The sequence below is a fragment of the Rhipicephalus microplus genome, chromosome 3, assembly GCF_043290135.1.
Source record: "Rhipicephalus microplus isolate Deutch F79 chromosome 3, USDA_Rmic, whole genome shotgun sequence".
NCBI lineage: Eukaryota > Metazoa > Arthropoda > Arachnida > Ixodida > Ixodidae > Rhipicephalus > Rhipicephalus microplus.
The window spans coordinates 282,204,111-282,224,909 of NC_134702.1; the positions used below are offsets into that span (position 1 = coordinate 282,204,111).

General features: G+C 44.9%; 1 protein-coding gene across 4 annotated transcripts in view; it reads right to left on the minus strand.

Annotated features, from left to right (window-relative positions):
- Positions 1-14,287, minus strand: part of LOC119167773 (uncharacterized) — a 933,880-nt gene extending 919,593 nt beyond the window's left edge. For all 4 annotated transcript variants that reach the window (XM_075891061.1, XM_075891063.1, XM_075891060.1 and 1 more), the window contains exon 1: positions 14,138-14,287. In XM_075891061.1, coding sequence (XP_075747176.1) covers positions 14,138-14,212 — 75 coding nt within the window. In that variant the 5' untranslated portion in view covers positions 14,213-14,287. The remainder of the gene's footprint in view (positions 1-14,137) is intronic.
- Positions 14,288-20,799: the final 6,512 nt, after the last annotated feature.

The following is a 20,799-nucleotide window of genomic DNA, read 5'->3' on the forward strand; positions in this document are numbered from 1 at the left end:
TGTTTCCCAGAATTTATACATCCGACGAATGTAAAGCGCGTGGAGCAAGAGCGGTGCTACAGCACATGTTGTGGGAGCGCACCGGAAGCGTGCAGCAGACCCTCATGAACCGGGTAGACATGGCAGTCTGGAACCTCGAGGCGCGATGGGAGGTGGCTCTGCTCAGCCACGACATCGCCGATCAACTGTGGGCAGTCCGGCACGTGCAGGAAGCCACCCGTGTCCAAGGCACGAAGCCGTCACCTAGGCGGGGGTCCTTGAAGCCCTACCCAGCTAATACTACCAGACAATGTCAATCAATTTTTACTCACTCACCTAGAGTGTGGTTCTTGCCCTAGTTCAATGAAAGTAGCCAACGTGTCAGTTATATTCGAGGGTGGTGAAAAAAAATTTTCGGCAATATTTTCAGACCGATCTCAATACTGCGAAAATTTTTCAATGGTATGGAAAAATTATTTTCTCTTGTCCAAATAGCTTCCTTATGAAACGTAACGCTCTTAATGACTGTAAACTTAGTTTTCGCAAAGGACGCTTTAATGAAGCCGCACTGCTTCTTCATAAGAAGTAATTATTACCCTAGAATAAAAAATCTAGTTTTCGGCATCTTTTTCAATTTCGTGAGGAATGTGACCGTTTACAACAAATTTTTTTACAAACTTGATGGCCTACGGTGTACGCGGAGTGGCTCACTCTCTGATGAGTTCGTATCTGCTTCACCCTATAGTCAGTGAGTTCTCGTAGGAAATAGTACTTACTTAAAAAAAGCAATAAGGTCAGGTGGCTTATAGGGCAGTGTCTCAGTCTCTCTTATCTTCGACATCTATATTAATGATATCACAGACAAACAAAACGAGGTAACAATAGTTCTATACGCGCATGATACCAGCCTCGCTGTCTCTGGTCCAGAGTCTCGCGAGGTCATTTGTAAGGCTAGCGTGCCCCTTTCCACATTATCGGAAGGGTCCTCCCAGAATGGCTTTCAAGTTAATAACAAAAATATCAAACAACAATTCTATTTAGGACCACACGAAAACAGAGACCTCTACGCGACGAACTACTAACTTCATAAAGTACCAATTGAGATTGTTAGCGAGCATAGTGTCACGGGGTCATGATGGGGTAAAACACTAAAAAGTCGTCAACGTAGCGGAACATTTTACTGTGCTTGTCTGTTGAGGGTTAGCCATGAGACTTCTCTCCTACCGTGCGAGTAAAAGCTCACTAAGAACGGGAGCTAAAAAAGAGCCAATGTACACTCCTTCCCGCGGAGTGTAGGTGTCCTTGTAAAGTACTGTGGTCGAAAGTAGATAAAAGCACTCCGTCGACCAATTTTACCTTCGACGAATTACCGGTGAGATTTTCCACGTATTTTTGCATGAAATTAAGCAACTTGAATTAACGTCGGAGCTTATTTCTGATGACAAGCTACAATTTCTAGACATAGAAACGCTTTTTTTGTGGACCTTGGCTGTTGGCGGTACGAGTCACGCTCAAAGCCTTCTTCCTTTTGTGCCTGCCCATTCTAAGCTAGTCAAGCGAGGCATCGCTTTTTTTTCTAAAAGCAGCTCTATCTTGCTCTTGTCACCACCAGGTAGAATGTAGTTTTTCTAACCAACCTTCATCAAGCATGTTTTCATAATCCCCTGCTAACTTTCATCGCCGAGACTCTCCTTACGTCACGAGGAGTGCCTGATAAGGGACAAACCAACAGCCTACTCAACAAACCACATTCCAGCACGGCTGTTATTCCCCACGTACACGAGGTTTCCCATAGGCTAAAGAAGGCTCCTGGCAAAATAGGTGTACGAGTTGTGTTCTGCTAACGCGAGAAGGATTGATTGATTTGTGTGGTTTAACGTGCCAAAACTACTATATGATTATGAGAGACGCCGTAATGGAGGGCTCCGGAAATTTTAACCACCTGGAGTTTTTAACGTGCACCCAAATCTGAGCACACGGGCCTACAACATTTCCGCCTCCGTCGGTAATGCAGCCGCCGCAGCTGGGATTCGAACCCGCGACCTGCGGGTCAGCAGCCGAGTACTTTAGCCGCTAGACCACCGCGGCGGGGCACGCACGCGACAATCTCGCTGGGCTATGTCGCAGAGTTAATTTTGAAAGACCTAAGAAAGAAGGATTCGCTAAGAAACACGCTACGTGCGATGTTGAATGTGTTTTAGCAATTGTATGCAAGACATTGTTTACATGCGGGCTCTGTTACATTGGCCAAACAGGCCGATGCATCAATGATCGCTTGAGGGAGCACGCTTACTCTCTAAAAGGCTCCGTTCCTAGCCACTTGGCGGGCAATTGTAAAAAGTTTGGCTGCCAACCAATTTTTTGACAAATGTGTGAATATGGGGCAATATAGAAATCGGTGCGAGCGCGATATTAGCGAAGCCTTCCACATTTAACAGTTTGTTGCTTCCTGTGTTAGCGTACCTGTGAATTTCGTTATCTAGAATCCCCTGATATCACTGGCTCTTAATTAGGTAGGCCCTTCGGCACATGTGCGATTTTGCTGATGTTGCGTGGTTATGCGCAGTTTTTATTTTCATCTATATTGCAGTTGCATTGCAATAAACTTTGGTTGTTAGTTCAGCGCTCTGTTCTCGTCTCTTCTATCCGCTCCTGTCGCTTGCGCTGTTAAGCACTTTCTTCGTCTACCATGCAGCACCAACCAGAAAGCACCTTGTTAAATACCTTCACAACTTTTCTTGCGCAGAACAACAAATAAACGCTTTGTTCACTCTCTCTACACGCAAGACTATTGTCTTTCGATTACATTTGCAGTGTAACATGGAGATACGGGGCCATTTTTTTATTGTAGGTTAAAAATAACAATATTATTCGACGGAGGACAAAGCTATTGGTTATGGAGAGTATGTATTGTGGCTATTCGAAAATATACGGGAGATAAGCATCACTTAGCATTTAGAGATGTTGCCTAAATTAAATGCTAATTGTTTGGAAAGATGTCAGGGCCACTGTGGTGTGTGATGCGACGATAAAAAACACAGTCATCAGCAAAAAGTCTAATTGAAGATGAAATGCTGTTTGGAAGGTCGTTTATGAGGATTAGAAAGTGCAGAAGACCGAGGACGGATCCCTGTGGTACTCCAGAAATCACGTTGGTTGTGGTTGAACAGCGATTTTGGTTGGCGTTGTGTTGGAGGCAGAGTATTTCAAAGCAGAGGACCCGTGGTAACACGAGGGGGACCAGTCATTGGCACGAAAGTTTTGCCAAAAGTCGCTGGTGGAGTACATTATCAAAAACCTTAGCAAAGTCTAGATAGATGACTTCAGTTTGAAAAGATGAGTCTAGGTTTCACTAGTTCAGTAACAAATTCGACGAACTAAGTATCAGACGTTAACCTAGGCCGAAAAGCATTTGACCGCGAAAAAAGGAGTGATTACCTGGATGACGTGCAATTTGTGAGTAGAATATATGTTCTAAGAGTTAGTAAGAAATGCTTGTAAGTGAAAAAGGCTGATAGCTGGAAGGATCCAAGCCGCTGCAGACTTGTATACCGGTACTACTTTATTAACTTTGCAATAATTTGATAGCAGATTCTCGGTGATGATCTGCACTGAAATTATGTCTTATAAACTTGAAAGTACTTTCGTGCCTTTTAGTATTTTGCATGCCTCTATTACGATATTGTCTGGGAGAACTCGGAGTAGTTATCTTATTGTTTCAATGCATGGCGTTTATTAATATAATACCTATGTGTGAATCCACTCCTGCATGGCCCTGAAAGGGCGTGCAATGTTTTATAAATAAACGAAATTGTAACTAAGGCAGTGAACACAAAGCTGGAGTGAGGAAAAGAAGAAGAAGACGCGCTGTGATCACAGGCTTGTATTTAAGTAGCTCTTACACTATATAAATCTCTCGTTCGCCGAGTGAACGCTTGCTTGTTCAACACCCCGTTTCAAGTGGTGGAAGGGCTGGGATACACCTGGTCCTCACCCTGAAACTTCACAGCCGTACACGCCAACGACCTTCTGCAATGACTGATCCGGGGTCGACTCAGGGCACCACTCCCAATCTCGCACCCATACCTGTCTTCTGCGCTGGCACACTCCAGCAGCACGACCCCCCCTCCTCCCCAATATTTGGTGGCACAGAGGACCAAAATGTGGACAACTGGACTGCCGAGTTTGAACTAGTGAGTGCGTACAATAAGTGGAACTCAGCCGATAAGCTCACAAATGTGAGTTTTTACCTGACTGACATGGCGAAATTAAAGTACAAGAATCATCAAAGTGATTTCTGTACCTAGTCGGAATTGGCGAAAACCCTCTCGGTAGTCTATGTCCGTCCTGCTGTCGGCCGCCTTCGTGCTGACAGCGCTTGCGTGGCAGAGTACAAAGAACAGATGAGACATTCACGAGCTACATTGAAGATGTGCTCTTCTGCTGCAAGCTCGTAAACTCGACTCTGGACGAGGCAGACAAGATCAAGAGCATCATAAAAGGAATCGACCACGGTGCATTCGAAATGCTTTCTGTGAACAGTCCCCAGACGGTCACCGAGATGATTCAGCTCTGCCAAAGCTATGATGAGCTGCGTGGACAACGCGCTTGCACACGTTGCGTTGATCAAGGCACCGCGGACCTTTCATCCCTCGACTATCGCCATGACACCGCCGACCACTCTTCTTTGATGCCACTCATAAAGCAATTCATACGTGAAGAAGTCGTCTGGCAGCTATCTATATTCACAAGAACTACCGAGCCGATGACACTCTTGGCGCCTGAGCTTCGCCAGGTCATTGAATCGCAAGTTGCCGAAGCATTGCGGCCAACTCAGGCTCCCCCATCTGTTACCGCACCACTAACGTATGCAGCCGCTATTGCTCGGCCACGTGCTTGATCGTCTTCGGCTATCTACGAAGCAACTCGCAACGTTTATTCGTCGACGCCACCTGCCCGACCATTAACCATCCTGTCTCCGGCTGTATACTAAACAACTCGGAACGTTTATATGACGCCACCCCCTGCACGGCCGTTTACGGCACTTTATTCAGCGAACAGTGGCCCTACCACCAGCTATCGGCGCACTCCGAATAATATGCCATTTTGTTTTTCATGTGGCATTCCAGGCCACAAAGCTCGTCCCTGCCGCCATCGCAGCTTCCCTTCTCGTGAAATTGCAGAGGCCTCACACTACATGCCCACTCAGTCATGATATCCCTTTCTGCCAATCCACCTCCAGACGTACGTCCTGGTCGCCGACCATACGGCCCAAAGCGTCGCCTCCTCCTCGTCGCCGATCAATTTCTCCAATGTTTCTCCAATTTCTCCAATGTTAGAAAAGACGATTCCATCTGGTTCTGCGTTGACTACCCCCGTCTTAACAAGATAAGGAACAAAGACGTATACCCTCTGCGTCGCATTGATGATGCTTTGGACTGCCTCTAAGGAGCAGAGTTCTTTTTTTTGTTAGATTTACGCTCCTGCTACTGGCAGGTGCCCATGGCAGAGGTTGACCGCCCGAAGACAGTCTTGGTAACACCTGATGGACTATTTCAATTCACCTTGATGCCCTTTGGCCTCTGCAACGCGCCTGCCACATTAAAAAAGAAGATGGATACCATTCTGCAAGGTCCAAAATAGAAAACGTGCCTTTGTTCTTTGGACGACATTGTGGTATTTTTAAGCGACTTTGCAACCTACCTCAGCCTCCTCGAGGAAGTTTTTACGTGCCTTTTCACGGCGTTACTTTAACTTAACTTGAAGAAATGCCGATTCGGTGCTCGCAAGCTTGTAATCCTCGGTGTCGAAGAAACTTAATGCAGTTGCGTCGTTTTCAAAACTAATCACCATCAAAAAGCTCCGAAACTTCATTGGCCTTTGTTTTTACTTCCGGCGCTACGTACGCAATTTAGCCTCCACTATAGCCCCTTTGACGAATCTTTTTGCCGGAAGTTCTTATTTGTCAGCGTGGTCGCAGGCGTGTGATTATCCATTTCAGGAACTCCGACGGCTCCTGACCACGCCTCCCATACTCCGACATTGCTATCCGTCTCCTCCAACGGAGCTTCACACAAACGCTAGTGGTGGCAGGCTGGGACATCCCTGCGTTGGGCTAGTATGGCTGGGAGCCATACTAGCCCAACGCAGGGATGTCTTGGACGAGTACGTCATTGCTTATGCCAGCCACACCCTCACTAAGGCTGAGAAGAATTATAATGTCACTGAAAAACAATGCTTTGCCATTATTTTAACAATCGAAAAATTTTGGCATAATTTATATGAACGTTTGTTTCATATTGTGACACACTACCACACCGTTTTCTGGTCATCTTTCCTAAAACTTTTAATGGTCGGCTCGCTCGTTGGGCATTGCGGTTACATGAATTCGATATCCGTATTATCTACCGTTCTGGCCGGAAGCATTCTGACGCCGATGCCCTGTCACGCTCGCTGTTGGCTTCAGAGCCTGTCTGCTCGCTCATCTCCACCAAGGCTGCCTTGGCCATTAGCATTTTCACATGTCTTTTGAGCAACGCAAAGGCACTTAGATTTCTTCCCCTTTACACTTTCTCTCAAACCAGACACTCGCACCAGCTTCCAGAACGCTTCGCCGCCAAGCACAACACTTTGCTATTCGGGATACCCTGCTTTACCGCCGAAACTACAGCTCGATCGGCTATACGTGGTTGCTCATCGTTCCCCGACATCTCCGCTAGGACATCTGCGCCACATTCCACGATAATCCACCATGTGGCCATGCTGGTGTGTGGACACATTGCAAGCGACAAACATACAGTCGCTTGCAGCTGCGGTAACACTGGCGCAGTATGCATCATTTCTTTCGCTGTTACGTCAGGTCTTGTCTTACGTGCCAGCGACGCAAGATGCCCGTTTAACATACCACAGGTCTCTTGCAGCCGTTTCCATGTCCAACACAAGTTTCCGATCGTGTCGGAATCGACCTTTGCGGTCCGCTTCTCTATACTCCGAGTAGCAACCCCTGGGTCATTAAACGTGGTATGCTGATACAGCTGCGTTACCTTCTGCTACCACTAAAGACGTTGAATGTGTTATACTGAAAAACCTGGTTTTAAGGCATGGGGCACTTCGGGAGTTACTAAGCGACTGCGGCAGCACTTTTCTCTCCGATGTCATCAAAGCGTTGTTGAGCGAGTGCTGCACCATACACCGCAATACCACAGCCTATCACCCGCAAACTAATGGGATGACAGAGCATTTTAATCGTACACTTGGTGATATGCTGGCCATGTACACTTCATCCGATCAGTCAAATTGGGATAGCATACTACCTTTTGTGACATATGCCTACAACACTGCAACGCAAAGAACCAATGGATTTTCGCCTTTCTTTTTATGGACGCGAGCCATAATCAACAATGGATACAATTCTTCCTTATCGGCTGCACTCTTCAGAGTTGACAAATGTTTCACGAGCAGCAGCAACTGCTGAAAAATCTCGGAAGCGGGCTCGTGCGTTGACGCCAAACGACCAGACGCGCCAAAAACATCGCCACGACGCGTGAACCACGTCCATGAGCTTTGCTCCTAACTCACTGGTTCACGAGCAACCGTGCGCAGAAAAAGATTGCTTACATCGCGATAAAACGGAAATCTGTTGAGCAACTTTGATTGATAAAGGGCTTTAGTGTCCCAAAACCACCATATGATTATGAGAGACGCCGTAGTGGAGGGCTCCGGAAATTTTGAGGACCGGGGGTTCTTTAACGTGCACCCAAATCTGAGCACACGGGCCTACAATATTTCCGCCTCCACCGAAAATGCAGCCGCCAAAACCGGCATTCGATCCTGCGACCTGCGGGTCATCAGCCGACTACCTTAGCCACTAGACTTTCGTGGCCCGGCGACAGAAAGACAGAACTTGTGTGTTTTTTTTTTCAGAGTTTTAAAAGCTTTTGAGCGTTGAGCGAATCTGTGTAGATAAAGGCACGTTGTACTTGTAATTGCTAATATGCTTGACGGCCAGTGATATCGCATGAGCTTAGGAGGTGAAGATGCTTGTTCCGTTGTTTACAACGAAAGGCCTAATCCTAGCCTGTTCCTTTTTCTAATGATTTAAAATATTCCCACGTCCTAACGGTCATACGGCTCGTTTGGTCTATATAAATCATCTCGCGAGTGAGCGGTACTTCATACACCACACCGATTTAATGAAGCTGTGCCTATGATTCGCCTCGCACCTGTGGCTACTTTGTTTTCCCAATGCGTGCCTGCAAGCTATCAGGTTTTCTTGGTTCCTAATATGCCTAATATGCACGGGCACCTGACTGGTACCCTTTTCAGGCCGTCCGAGAAAGGAACAGGCTGGAATTGGGCCCTCCATTGTGAATGTAAGCCAGCGCTGATCGAAATCAAGATTTAGGGCAGAAGCCATGAAAAAACGGCACATGAAGTACTTGAATATTTCCCATTGCAAAGAATGGCGAGGCATGTTGTACTGATAGCTCCGTGGTGTTACGCAGGAAGGAAACAAAATTTCTGCAATATTCTTTATATAATTAGGTGATTAATGATGCGATGATTACATGCAGTAATCGTACGTTAGTTCATTGTATTTTTGCTTTTTCGTGAAGAGATTTTAACGTCACCATGTGACCACATGAGTTTATAGCATTGAGACTCGCGTTCATGAATAAATAGTTGGTAATCTAGCCGCTTTCCAGTCTACTTCTCCGTTTCCTGTGCTCATTCATTTTTTGGCTCGATATACTTGCTTGATGCAATGCACCAGCTAGCCCAATCATTGAGTGTTATTAAAATTGCAATGGGATGAAAAGGTGGACTAGTTGGTAACTCATGATGGCTCAGCGAACTGGGAGCGCAGAGGTAAACACAGACACAAAGCAAAGAAGAGGCACGGGCGGTCTACTAACAACTGGTTTATTCTCACGTTTGAAAGACATATAAGTACACAAGGGTGCGCATGTCAACAGAAATAAGATGATAGTGCGAGCAGCAAGCGTGCAGTTCATTCGAATCACTTGTCTACAAATTATCAATATAGGTAAACTCACAGTCAAGTAGTGATAATGATGGATGGCTAATACGACGATTCTTATTACTAGAAATGTGATTAACTTCGAAAATTTCACGCGTGGTTTAAAGCAGATGCTGCAAAATTACACTTGTATTTTCAAACAAAGGTTGACACTGGCAGGAATTGCAATGTGAAGCTATAACGGAAAAAGAACAATTTTTCAAGGAACTCAAATGCTCCCTGAGGCATATATTCAAACATCGCGCGGTCTGGCCGATGTACATGTGACTGCACGTTAGCGGTATGCCATACACCACTCCTAAAAAACAGTTAACAAATGGTTTTGCATGTTTCTGCAAACATCCTCTGCTTTTTGACGTGCCCTGCGCCCTCCAATGCACCATGGCGCATATTCAGCCTAATTTATTGGGTGCAGAGAAAACGTGCACGCCAAGCCTATTCCCCACACTCTTCAGTCCATGCGCCAACTTATGAATGTAAGGGATGACGCCCACGCGTTTTTGTTTTCCTTTATTGCATTCTTCAATAAAGGAAACAAACACAAATCATCCTATTTCTGTTGACATGCGCACCCTTGTGTACTTATATGTCCTTCAAACGTGAGAATAAACCAGTTGTTAGTTGAGCACTCATGCTGTGTGTCTCTTCTTTGCTTTGTATCTGTGTTTACCCCGTGCTCCCAGTTCGCTGAACCATCATGAATTACCAACTAGCCCACTTTTCCATCCAATTGCAATGCATTTCTAAGACACAGGGCTCTTTTAACTGCTTTAATTCCTCTCTTCAAGACCCCGCTTTTTTGGCATCTTGGATCATCTCAACATGTCGCGCAAGAGTAGTATCGTGCCATCTTCGTCAAGCAACTTCTCTTCTACCACCAATGTACAAGTGCTTTCTGGATAGATGAACCCATCTTTTGGTCATAATAGAAGGGTATGCCGAATTCTCCGCTCCGAATGGTATAGACAACTCCGGTGTTACAAGGACTGGCTACGGGTCATTTGTGACCAGAACGATCATCTAAGAAACTGTGGTACTTATGTCGAGTGGTGCAAGACAGCAAGGAATGCGACTGAAACCTTGTGAAACTGCATCAGGCCACAACTTCCCGTCAAGAAAAAACGAAATTAATTCACGTGGGGGGAGTTTCATGAACCTGAGTGGTGTTAACCTGCCGGAAAAAAATTGTCTTCAAGCTAGCCAAGAAGGAAGAACGACATAGGTGTGTAACGGAAAGTGTTCATGTTGTTTCGAAGAATGCTATTAAGTCTAGTAGAACATTGCATGTGGAACCTGTCGTAGTCTTTGGCCTGAAAAAGCAGCTAATGGTACTTGTTTCTGACAAGGAAGGGTTCTTCGTCGTTATTAGTGAACAAGATTTCCTCAACAAGGCTGAGGAAGCATTGGAACGAAGTTTCAAACCTACTTCTGTAAAAAGCAATGGCGTGAAAGCCAGAACGACCTCACTGTTAAATAGAGGGAACCTGGAAAAGCTCGGCTTTCATGTAGCAAAGGCCAAATCTGCAGCGTTATAAATCTTCTTTTCCATAAAGACGCACAAACCAATAATGCCGTTACGTGCGATTATTTCGTAGAGGGACTCGTGGCAGCTGGCTGTGTCGAAATATCTGCAGAAGCATTTATATGTGTTGCACATGAAAGACCCTTTCTACGTTGAAAACTCGGATGTTTTGGTTGAATACATAAACACCAGTGAGTTTTCAGTGGTAACAGCGTTTAATGTTGACGTAGTCGACCTATATTATTCCTTGCCGCATGATCGGTTGCTAAACTGCGTTGAGCAGTGCATTGTGGAAGAAAATGACGAACTATCATTAAGGAACCGTACAAGAGTGTGAACTGAGTCTTTTTTAGAAATTTTGACGTTCTACCTAAAGTTGACTTTCATCGTAAAGCTTGGAAACCTGTACATGCAGAAATCGAGTGCGTGTATAGATTCTAGTGTGGTTCCTGCATTAAGCAACATTTTCCTGGGAAAGGTGGACACCACCCTAAACAATAAACTACCGTAGGGCACCAAAATCTTCAGCTACGTTGATGATTATGTGATTTTTGTAAACAAATGTTCTGCAGGGAACTATGATGCTATTTTGACATGCTTCAAGATGGAGGGAATCGACATCCGTCTAACCTCGGAGGTTCCGAGTAATCATAAATTGCAATTTCTAGACCTTTTTGTATACTTCGGAGGCAATGGTATTTGCTGACAATATAACCCTCAATCCGCGAAACCTCTTTTATCTTGCTAGTCCGGTCATTCCAAGCCTATAAAACGAGGATTGTTCTGTCATGCCTTTGTTCATTGCTCGAAAAAAGCTGTATCCACATGGGGCACTATGGTTTCTTAGCGCAGCTAGGACGGTCATTCGAGGCTGCGTAACCGCCGTATCTAATCGCATCGTTGTGTGAGAAACTTCTGCGGATGGTGAAAAATGGTGATAAATGGACGTGTATTTCTGCAGAATGCAATAAAGGAAACAATTGCGTGGCCGTCATCCTTTACATTCATAAATTGGCGCATGGACTGAAAAGTTTGGGGAACAGGTTTGGCGTACGCGTTGTTTCCTCTGCACCCAATAAATTAAGCCGTATATGCGCCATGGTGCATAGGACGGCGCAGGGCACGTCAAAAAGCAGAGGATGTTTGCCGAAACGTGCAAAACAATTTGTTAAGTGTTTTTAGGAGTGATGTATAGAATACCGGTAACGTGCGGTCGCATGCACATTGGCCAGACCAGGCGATGTTTGAATATACGTCTCAGGGAGCATTTGAGTTCCTTGAAAAATTGTCCTTTTTTTCGTTATAGCTTCACATTGCAATTCCTGCAAGTGTCAACCATTGTTTGAAAAAACAAGTGTACTTTTCCGGCATCCACTTCAAACCACGCGTGAAATTTCCGAAGCATATCACATTTCTAGAAATAAGAATCTTTGTATTATCCATCCGTCATTATCACTACTTGACTGTGAGTTTAACTGTACTGATAACTCGTAGACAAATGCTTCAAATGAACGCCACGCTTGCTGCTCGCACTATCATCTTATTTCTGTTGACACGCGCACCCTGGTGTACTTATATTTCCTTCAAACGTGAGAATAAACCAGTTGTTAGTTGAGCGCTCGTGCTGTGTGCCTCTTCTTTGCTTTGTGTCTGTCTTTACCTCCGCGCTCTCAGTTCGCTGAACCATGATGTTACTAGAATATTTAATCTCCTTTTTAAGGTTACAGATTTGTGATAGTCTGAGGCGCCAAAACGGCCAAATCGCTACTATATCGATCAGATACCTTCTTCAGTAATTGAGAATCCTTATGGCATTGCACGCATTGCCATAAGGCTTTTGTCTGAATCTTTCGTTGTGGCCTCCTATGGCTGTTTTCATGGTATAAGCAGTGTTTCGCATACTGGTGAGACAACAGACACTGGAGACTTTGTCTCAATTAGTATTTTAACGTCTTGAAGCGCTTCCTTCTATCCGCCGAACGCAGAACTTGCGCAGACCACTGAAAAGTTGACTAGAAGCTAAGCATCTTTAAGTATGTCCTAGCTTCGGCGCGCAAAAACTACAAAGTTATTCCTATAAATAAATGTTTGTCACCGGCACGCGTCTTGTCTCTCATGTTTTTTTTTTTACTCTGGTAACTATAATGAGTGAAGCTCGTGAAACAGCGCGTCACAGACCGCGGACAACACGACGCCTGCGCAATTAACAAAAAAAAAACTGGTAGATTTCACCTACAGTGGGAATCGGTGATAAGCGATGCACGAATGAGGAATGCTAATATGGCACTTTAAAATCAGCACAGCGTTACGAGGTGGAGCTAGATTATGCCGTACAAGACTTATACGTCATCACTATCATGTTTGGACGGGTCATTTACCTTACCATCCGTTCACATCATGTAATACCAAATTTGGCATATGTGAAGTAAGCGAAACAGCGCCGTGTGCATCATGACAGGCCCAATACACTCCGACGTTAAGTAGACGCGCGCACACGCTAGGTGCAGCGCCAGACGCGGCCGGCATGACCGGTGCGCCCCGCGTCTGTCAGCGTGGCGTGGTGCAGGTGGCGCGAAATGCAACATGCTGCAGTTTGCACCGACAACGCTACCCACACAGCACCACGTCTACCTCTATTCGTGACGGAGGGATGCCGGGCACGCCCAAACTCGCATGCGTCAAAGCAACGCAGCGCAGATCAGCGAGAAACGCTGGCGCGCAAGCGCGCCGGGTCATGTCGACGTGTATTGGCGCCTTGAGTGTGGCATGTCGACATGTTCTCACATCATTCGCATCTCATGATTATCATGTTTGGACGTGCCATTGACTTATGTAGTCCGTTCGCGTTACGTAATACCGAATTCGGTACACGTGAAGCCAGCGAAACGGCTGCAAGCGCATCATGAATGTTGCATGTACACATGTTGTTACATGACACTCATCACATGAATATCCTGTTTGCACCAGTCACAGACATTTGTCATCCGTTCACGTCCCGTAATACCAAATTCGCTATATGCAAAGCTAGCAGAATGACCGCGAGCGCATCGTGAGTGTGACATGTAGTCATGTGGTTACAAGATACTCATGTCATGATTTTGATGTTAGTGTCTGTCGCTTGTGTTCACCATTCAGTTATGAGACACCATGCCAATTTTGCAACATTTCATGTGAACGAAACCACCGCTGCAGCAGCAAGACTATAAAATGTAAATCATAACATTCATTACACATGTCATGGTTTTCATGTTATGACTAGTCACTTATGCTCGTCATACAGTAATGTTATGGCGTACCAATTTTGGTATAGATACCATTATCGAAACGGCCAGGAGAGCTAAATGTCGTAGGCAGCAAGATAGATAGATAGATAGATAGATAGATAGATAGATAGATAGATAGATAGATAGATAGATAGATAGATAGATAGATAGATTTCGTGGGATGTGAGAATCAGCAGCAGCAGCAGCACCGATTACACTAGAATGAGAAAACAGCCACTCTTGTCGCACGCTAGAGTTCAAAGCGCTCTTAGAATGCGGTAGTCTCAACCACATATCTGTCAGAACTTGAAGTGATAGTTTTAAATGACTCACGATGCAAGTGATTCCTATGATGAGAGTTCCGTCGCGGACACTGCACACAAAACAGCAGCGGCTCAGGATTGCCATTCGTGCGGCCGCACTCGATGCTCCTCCTCCACGTGTGGCTTGGAAACACTTTTAGCCCGAGGCGTTCAGTGGACGCATCTTCTCCTCGCCTTGGCAGCCCGCCAGCTGAGAGTGGAGTGTTTCGCGCACGCAGTTTCTATTTCGGTGCGATACTCTGACCGTGCGCAAGAAGAGCTCGCAGCTCTCGCCAGTGGTTTACATTTTGATTATACCATATTCCCGTCCAAACAGAACAGAGCGCCCTCCTAAAAAGTGTATAGAGAAAAAAAAACGTCAGCCAGTTGGATGCCGCCGGAAAGTGAAGCTGTAAGCACACAAGCTTCCCTATGCACCCCTTAGGCAGTGACGTAACCACGGCATGGCACAATGGGTCACTCGCCTTCCTCTAGATATGTACTGGGTGTGTTGTTACGATTTGGGGTGCGTCGTATCCTGCCGCCAACACCATTGTTGCGAATAGGGTTGTGTGGCCGATGGGAACAAGTGCGGATGTCGTGGTCGGAGCAGTCACGATGACGAATTGGAACACACAGTATTTTCATGTTCAAGGTCTGAACTCTCAAGGAGTACAGACTGAGTGCTTTTGGGTGTGCCGAAATATTGACGTCCACCCTCTCAATCTCCGCTTCACATGGTGGCTACCAATCCTGCACCTCTCACATGTGCATAGTGACGATCGCGCCTTCACCTGCAAGCGTCAATGGTCGATGAAATAGGATCACGTGGTTGGTGAGTGACTGCTCTACGGACCCTGTTAGGTCGTCGGAGGCTCGCTGACAGCACCTGGGCGTGGTAAGACGAGCCGACCAGATCAGCATGGCGTCAGACAGGCAGAACTGCACGTGCGTGGGGCTTTGATAAATATTATAATAAAGACAATATTCTTTTTTAGGATATTTCACCGGAGAAATGTTGGTCGTTCTGTATGCCAAATGATTCAGTCATCCAGTCAAAGCTTAAGCCCTGGCTCAACGACCACTCTTATCGATCCGGTGGCTGCATTTATACTTGTGAACATTTTACGCATATCTGAGTTGCAATGTCAATATGTAAGTAGTAAGTGGTGGGCTTTATTAATAAAAATACATATATACGTAACTATAAAAGCCACTGCGCTAAAAATGCAATGCTGTGAACGAAAAAAAAAAAACGCCAGTCCTGCGCAGAACGCGCAGCACAGCCACAACAAAAGCTAGAAGAGCGGCTTTTCAAAGCCTTTTCTACACAATCATTGGAATGCTACTAGCACACTGCTGGGCATCCACTGCACCAAAAATAATCATAAATGCTGTGTGGTAGGCCAGAATTTATGATGATGATGATGAAGATGATGATGATGATGATGATGATGATGATGATGATGATGATGATGCATCCACAATGGTATGCCCACTCGGGGGGATCGGCGAAGAATTGATGAGTAATCCAGGAGTATGAAGCACACGTAAAACAGAAATACTGTAATAATTCCCTTTTGCCATTCCGACCAGACAGAATAGTATATATCCTTCGTCGTTCTTTGGAAAAGCGTGGTATCCGCTAAAGACTTGTTGGAAGTTTTGGGCAGTTTTTTTATGCAGTGGCTAACGGCGATGAAGCATTACGTCGGAATTCGGTATGCACCACACCTAATAGGTGATCAGAAACAAGTTTTTTTTTTCATTTGCAAGGTTACTTGCCACGCCATCTTAGGCATTATTGCGGTGGGCACAGTGCCTCATAGAATAAATACGCAGTCTTGCGGCGAACTAAATCAGCTGGTAACATATTCAATTTGACAATGGCTTGCGGAAAAAAAGAATGCTTCAAAATATCCGTTCTGAGGTTGTATTGCCGTACCTTAAGTTTGTGGTCATGACGAGAGGAATGATAAGGCGTTGGTTTTAAATATTCTGAAGGATTATTGTCTGTTTTCTTGTTATATATTAAATAAAATAGTTTCAATCTTAGATTACGCCTTCGATCTTGTAAGTATTGCCAATTAAGTTCTCTTTTCATACAATAGGAGCTTTCAGTTCGGTCTTATTTTCCCAGAACAAATCTTGCTGCTATCTACTGAATGCGCTCAAGTGCATCAACGTGTACTTTGTGAAACGGATCCCACACAGGACAGGCGTATTCCATGATTGGTGTGACATAATCGTAAAATGCGGCCTGTTTATATCTTTGGTTATATGTTTAAGATTTCTCTGTAAAATACCTAGGGCTTTTCCAGCTCTATTGAGGCCACTGGCAATGTGGACAGACCATCCCCCATCTTCAGAAAATGTGACACCCAAGTACTTGTATTTGTGTTCTCTCCTAATAACTACAATGTTTCAGATGTACTGACTTGTAAACCTATTAACCCTTTTGGTGAAACTCACATGAGCGCATTTATTAGTAATTAGTACCATATCATTAATTTCACACCATACCTCCACGTGATTAAGGTCATTCTGAAGCTAAGCGGAATCCGTTTGGTCAGTCAGTTCAGTATATAACACACAGTCGTTAGCAAACATTCTATTACGACACCTAATTGTATCCGAAAGGTCACAAATAAAGACAAGAAAGAGAAGTGGGCCGAGGACGGAACCCTGAGGCACCCCTGATGCCGCCGAAACTAAACATGAACATGATCCACCTAGAACAATCTTCTGTTTTCTTGAAGTTGAATAGTCCACAATCCATTGACAAATTGTTTGATGAATGTTCAAGTTCTGCACTTTTTGAATCAGAATCGATTATGATACCGTTACGAAGGCGTTTTTGAAGTCCAAAAATAAACAATGAATCTGTACTATTATCTAAAACTGATGGCATACCATAATAAAACTCAATTATTGAGTTGTACAAGAAAAACCCTATCTAAATTCGTGTTTTTCAGGATTAAAGAAGTAATTGAAGTCAGATGATTCATTAGAGCAGAAAAACGAACACGTTCAAGTATTTTACAACAAATTGGTGTTAGCGAAACTGGTCTTTATTTTGATACATGTGATTTAGAACCACTTTTGAAAATGGGCACAGCATTAGCTATTTTGCAGTCATCAGGGAGCTTGCCTTCGTCGAGTGATTTGTAGTGGAATTTTATAGTGGGATGTGTTCTGGTGGGAAGACCAAAGCAGTGTGGCGTGTTCTGGTTGGATGTGTTCTCGTGGACTCGAGAAATATACTTTTTCTTGGGGCTTGGACAAAGAATTTTCTGGAACCGAGTGCACTCGAACTCACACTTCCTAATATTTTGCTAACCAGACTAACTTGCACTAAACTCGCTAAAATATTACTCAGCTGGTTGCTCTCAGACTCGTGGCTCAATAGGTTTCAATGAGTTGACTCATGAGGACGTTAACTTATAATTAGTTTTTCCAACCATTGTGTCAATGCTCTTTAGGTTCCTGGGCAATCATTGTTAACACTCACAATTAACAACGAAAGCAGCTAGGAAACCCGTATAACAAAATTTGGTTTCATTTCGAAGTTTTTGTTGCCCTGGAGAGTACGCTAGAAACCTTAAAAAACAAATACCAAAATGATCTTGGCCCATGCAGCTTATTGAAGCACTACCACATTACGGAAAGCATAACGTCATTCTTCTTGCAGTACTATTTCAATGTATTGTGGCATACTTGCGCACTTCGACCCACAAACCGAAGAACTGGAGAAAATGAGCGCCTAGTATAGCGAATTCGACATCAGCAGCTATGAACACCCAGCTAAACGTTCTGCCGAAACCGAAGTTCAGCGACAGTGAACGATGGTCATATGTTGTTATCACCGCCTTATAGACAGCTTGCAAGGGCGATGCACTAGGTTTTTTTCTCTCAGCTTGTGACGCCAGTATAACGCTCACCTCAGTGCCTGTGTCAACTTTACGCCTTTTCGCAGACGATTGCGTCATTTACAAACCCATAACCAGCAACAGTGACGTCATTTCTTTACAATTAGACCTAAATAGGCTAACAGAATGGTGCAACACATGGCAAATGGAAATCAATATTTCAAAGACTAAACACGTGCAATTCGCTTCAACTATTCGCCAGAACGCTAATCAATATAAAATACGTGGTGCTAACATTGGCTCAGTATCCTCGATTAAATACCTTGGTGTACTTTTTACGTCAAACTTAAACTGGAATGCGCACATTGAACACGTCACCTCCAAAGCATGCAAAAAACTAGGATACCTTAAACGACGCCTACATGTCGCAAACACTGATACGAGGCTTCGTGCGTATATCTCACTCATAAGGCCTTCTTTGGAATATGCCTCTATAATTTGGCACCCTCATCACGCTTACTTGTCCAATCTACTCGAATCAGTTCAAAATAAAGCAGCCCGATTTATCATGTCTTCATATTCTCACTACGTAAGTGTATCTGCCTTGAAGAAAAGGCTAAATCTTGTCAGTCTTGGCTCACGCAGAAAATTTGCACGTCTGGTGTTTTTTCATAATCTTCATCATGGAAACTCCACATTTGCTCGAGCTAACCTTCTGCCTGCTCCCAATGTATCTACTCGGCGAGACCATGTTCATAAAATAAAACCAATATTTGCACGAACGAACTTGTATCAAAATTCGCCGCTAGTGTTATCAATTACAGAATGGAACTCCTTGCCCTCATCTCTAGTGTCGCTTACAGATTCAACTCTATTTCAAGCTGCCCTAACAGTGTTTTTCGATGGTAACCCTCCTTAGCCTAATATATTCGCTTATCTTGTGAAACTTGTCACTACTGTTGTATTTGCCTTGTATTGTCGTTAAACTTGACACTACTGTTGTATTTGCCTTGTATTGCCACTACTGGTGTATTTTTGTCCCAAACTTTCTCGTTACTGCTTCGCATTGTGCTCTATTTTTATAATGTCACCTAAAGTATTTCATGGTTTTTGTGTGCATTTTTTACCATTATATGTACACACCTCGTTTTTGTAAACTCACTTGCATCCCCCCCCTATGTAATGCCCTCTTTGGGCCCTTAGGGTATTTGTATAAATAAATATAAATAAAAACTAAGAAACGTATTTCGTTGTTGTGGTCGGTAATAAAGAATACCGAGGGGCGACCTGGAGGCAACATAGTAGCACTCGTCGCCGTCAGTGCCTGCCGCGGCTGTTTCCCGCGTGCGCGCACGGTTGGACACATTTACGCGCACTACTTCCGAACCTCCGATGATACCAGCAAATATGCTCGTGATGCTTTTGCGATAGCGGCGTGTTACCCCTAAATTCAGAGATGTTACTTGACTCGTACTTGACTCGTTCTTGACTCAAAACAGTCTTGCCGCTCGCCATAAATCGTTCTCGAACTTGCGGACGACTTGAAGGCGACTTGGCTCGGTCGAAGTCAGGACAAGTTTCAAGTCAGCTGCAGGGCTAGCTTGAAAGCGACTTCATGCGTTATTCCAACATGGCCACCTCTCGAATGAACGTCGCGCGGAGGGTGGCAGCTTTTGAGTTTGCTTTGCCTCGCCATAGGCGTAGCATTTTCTGAGGCGCACTGCCTGCCGAAGATTCTTGGACCCACTTTACGTGACCGAGGAAATCCGATGAAGTTGTACGACGAGGAACAATTCCACGCTTGATACAGATTCACGAAGAACGCCGTGCGGCAGCTGCTGGGTATGTTGCCGCTCCGTGAAAGAGGGGACAACCGAGGACAGCCTGTGCCTCCAGTGTTACTGCTACTGGTGGCTCTCAGATTTTAGGGCGCTGGCACATTCCCAACAGTCAACGGGAATCAAGTCCGCATTCCGTAGTCGACAGTTTGCCGTGCATTAGGAAAAGTTACGCTACTCATCGCAAAGCACCTGTGCGCAATGCTGGTGCGCTTTCCGCAGCCGGCAGCACTTTCTATAGTTACGCGGGACTTTTATGAAGTCGCTGAGTTCCCTGGTGTTACAAGGCTGTGTCGACTACACACACGTGCGTATTAATAGCTTTGGTGGGGACGACGCCGAAGTGTTCCGCACCCCCGAAGGCCATTTCTGTTTTTTTAAGCACGACGACAATTTCCGCCTCTTTCGGTACAAAATTGACTCGGCGCTGTGTCTGTGTGCCTCGTATATCTTTTCGTCCCGTCTAGGGCACTGTTTCTCGCTCAGAAAGGCATCGCTTCTAGCACAACGCTACATGAAATTCCGCGCATATAAAAAAGAGGTGACCCTATCACGGGTTTTTTTTATGCACTTCGCCATCATGCAGCGAGACACTGATGCACCCCGTAAAACAGGATTCTGCTGAGAGCAATGTCCTGACATCCGCTTTTTCACTTGTTTACGAAGCTCAACGAAAGAATACGAATCACATTTGTTCCCAGAACGTGTTTTTTTTTCATATATAAGTGCGAACTAGCCCACTACAGGCAGGCACACAGGCGAACAGAAAGGCAAATACTGTGAAAATTGGGTCACCTCGTGAGCCATGTGAGCCCAAATACATGCTATGGCGTTCGATTGAAAAAAAAAACGACGGAAGATCCCAACGCGATGCTTGTTTCGCCTCCAAACAAGCAACCATGGAGAAACGCCCCGCATTTGGGTAGCCACTAAAACCAGTGGGCAACGAACGCTTTACAGAAGCAACACTGCGCATTGCTGTGGCG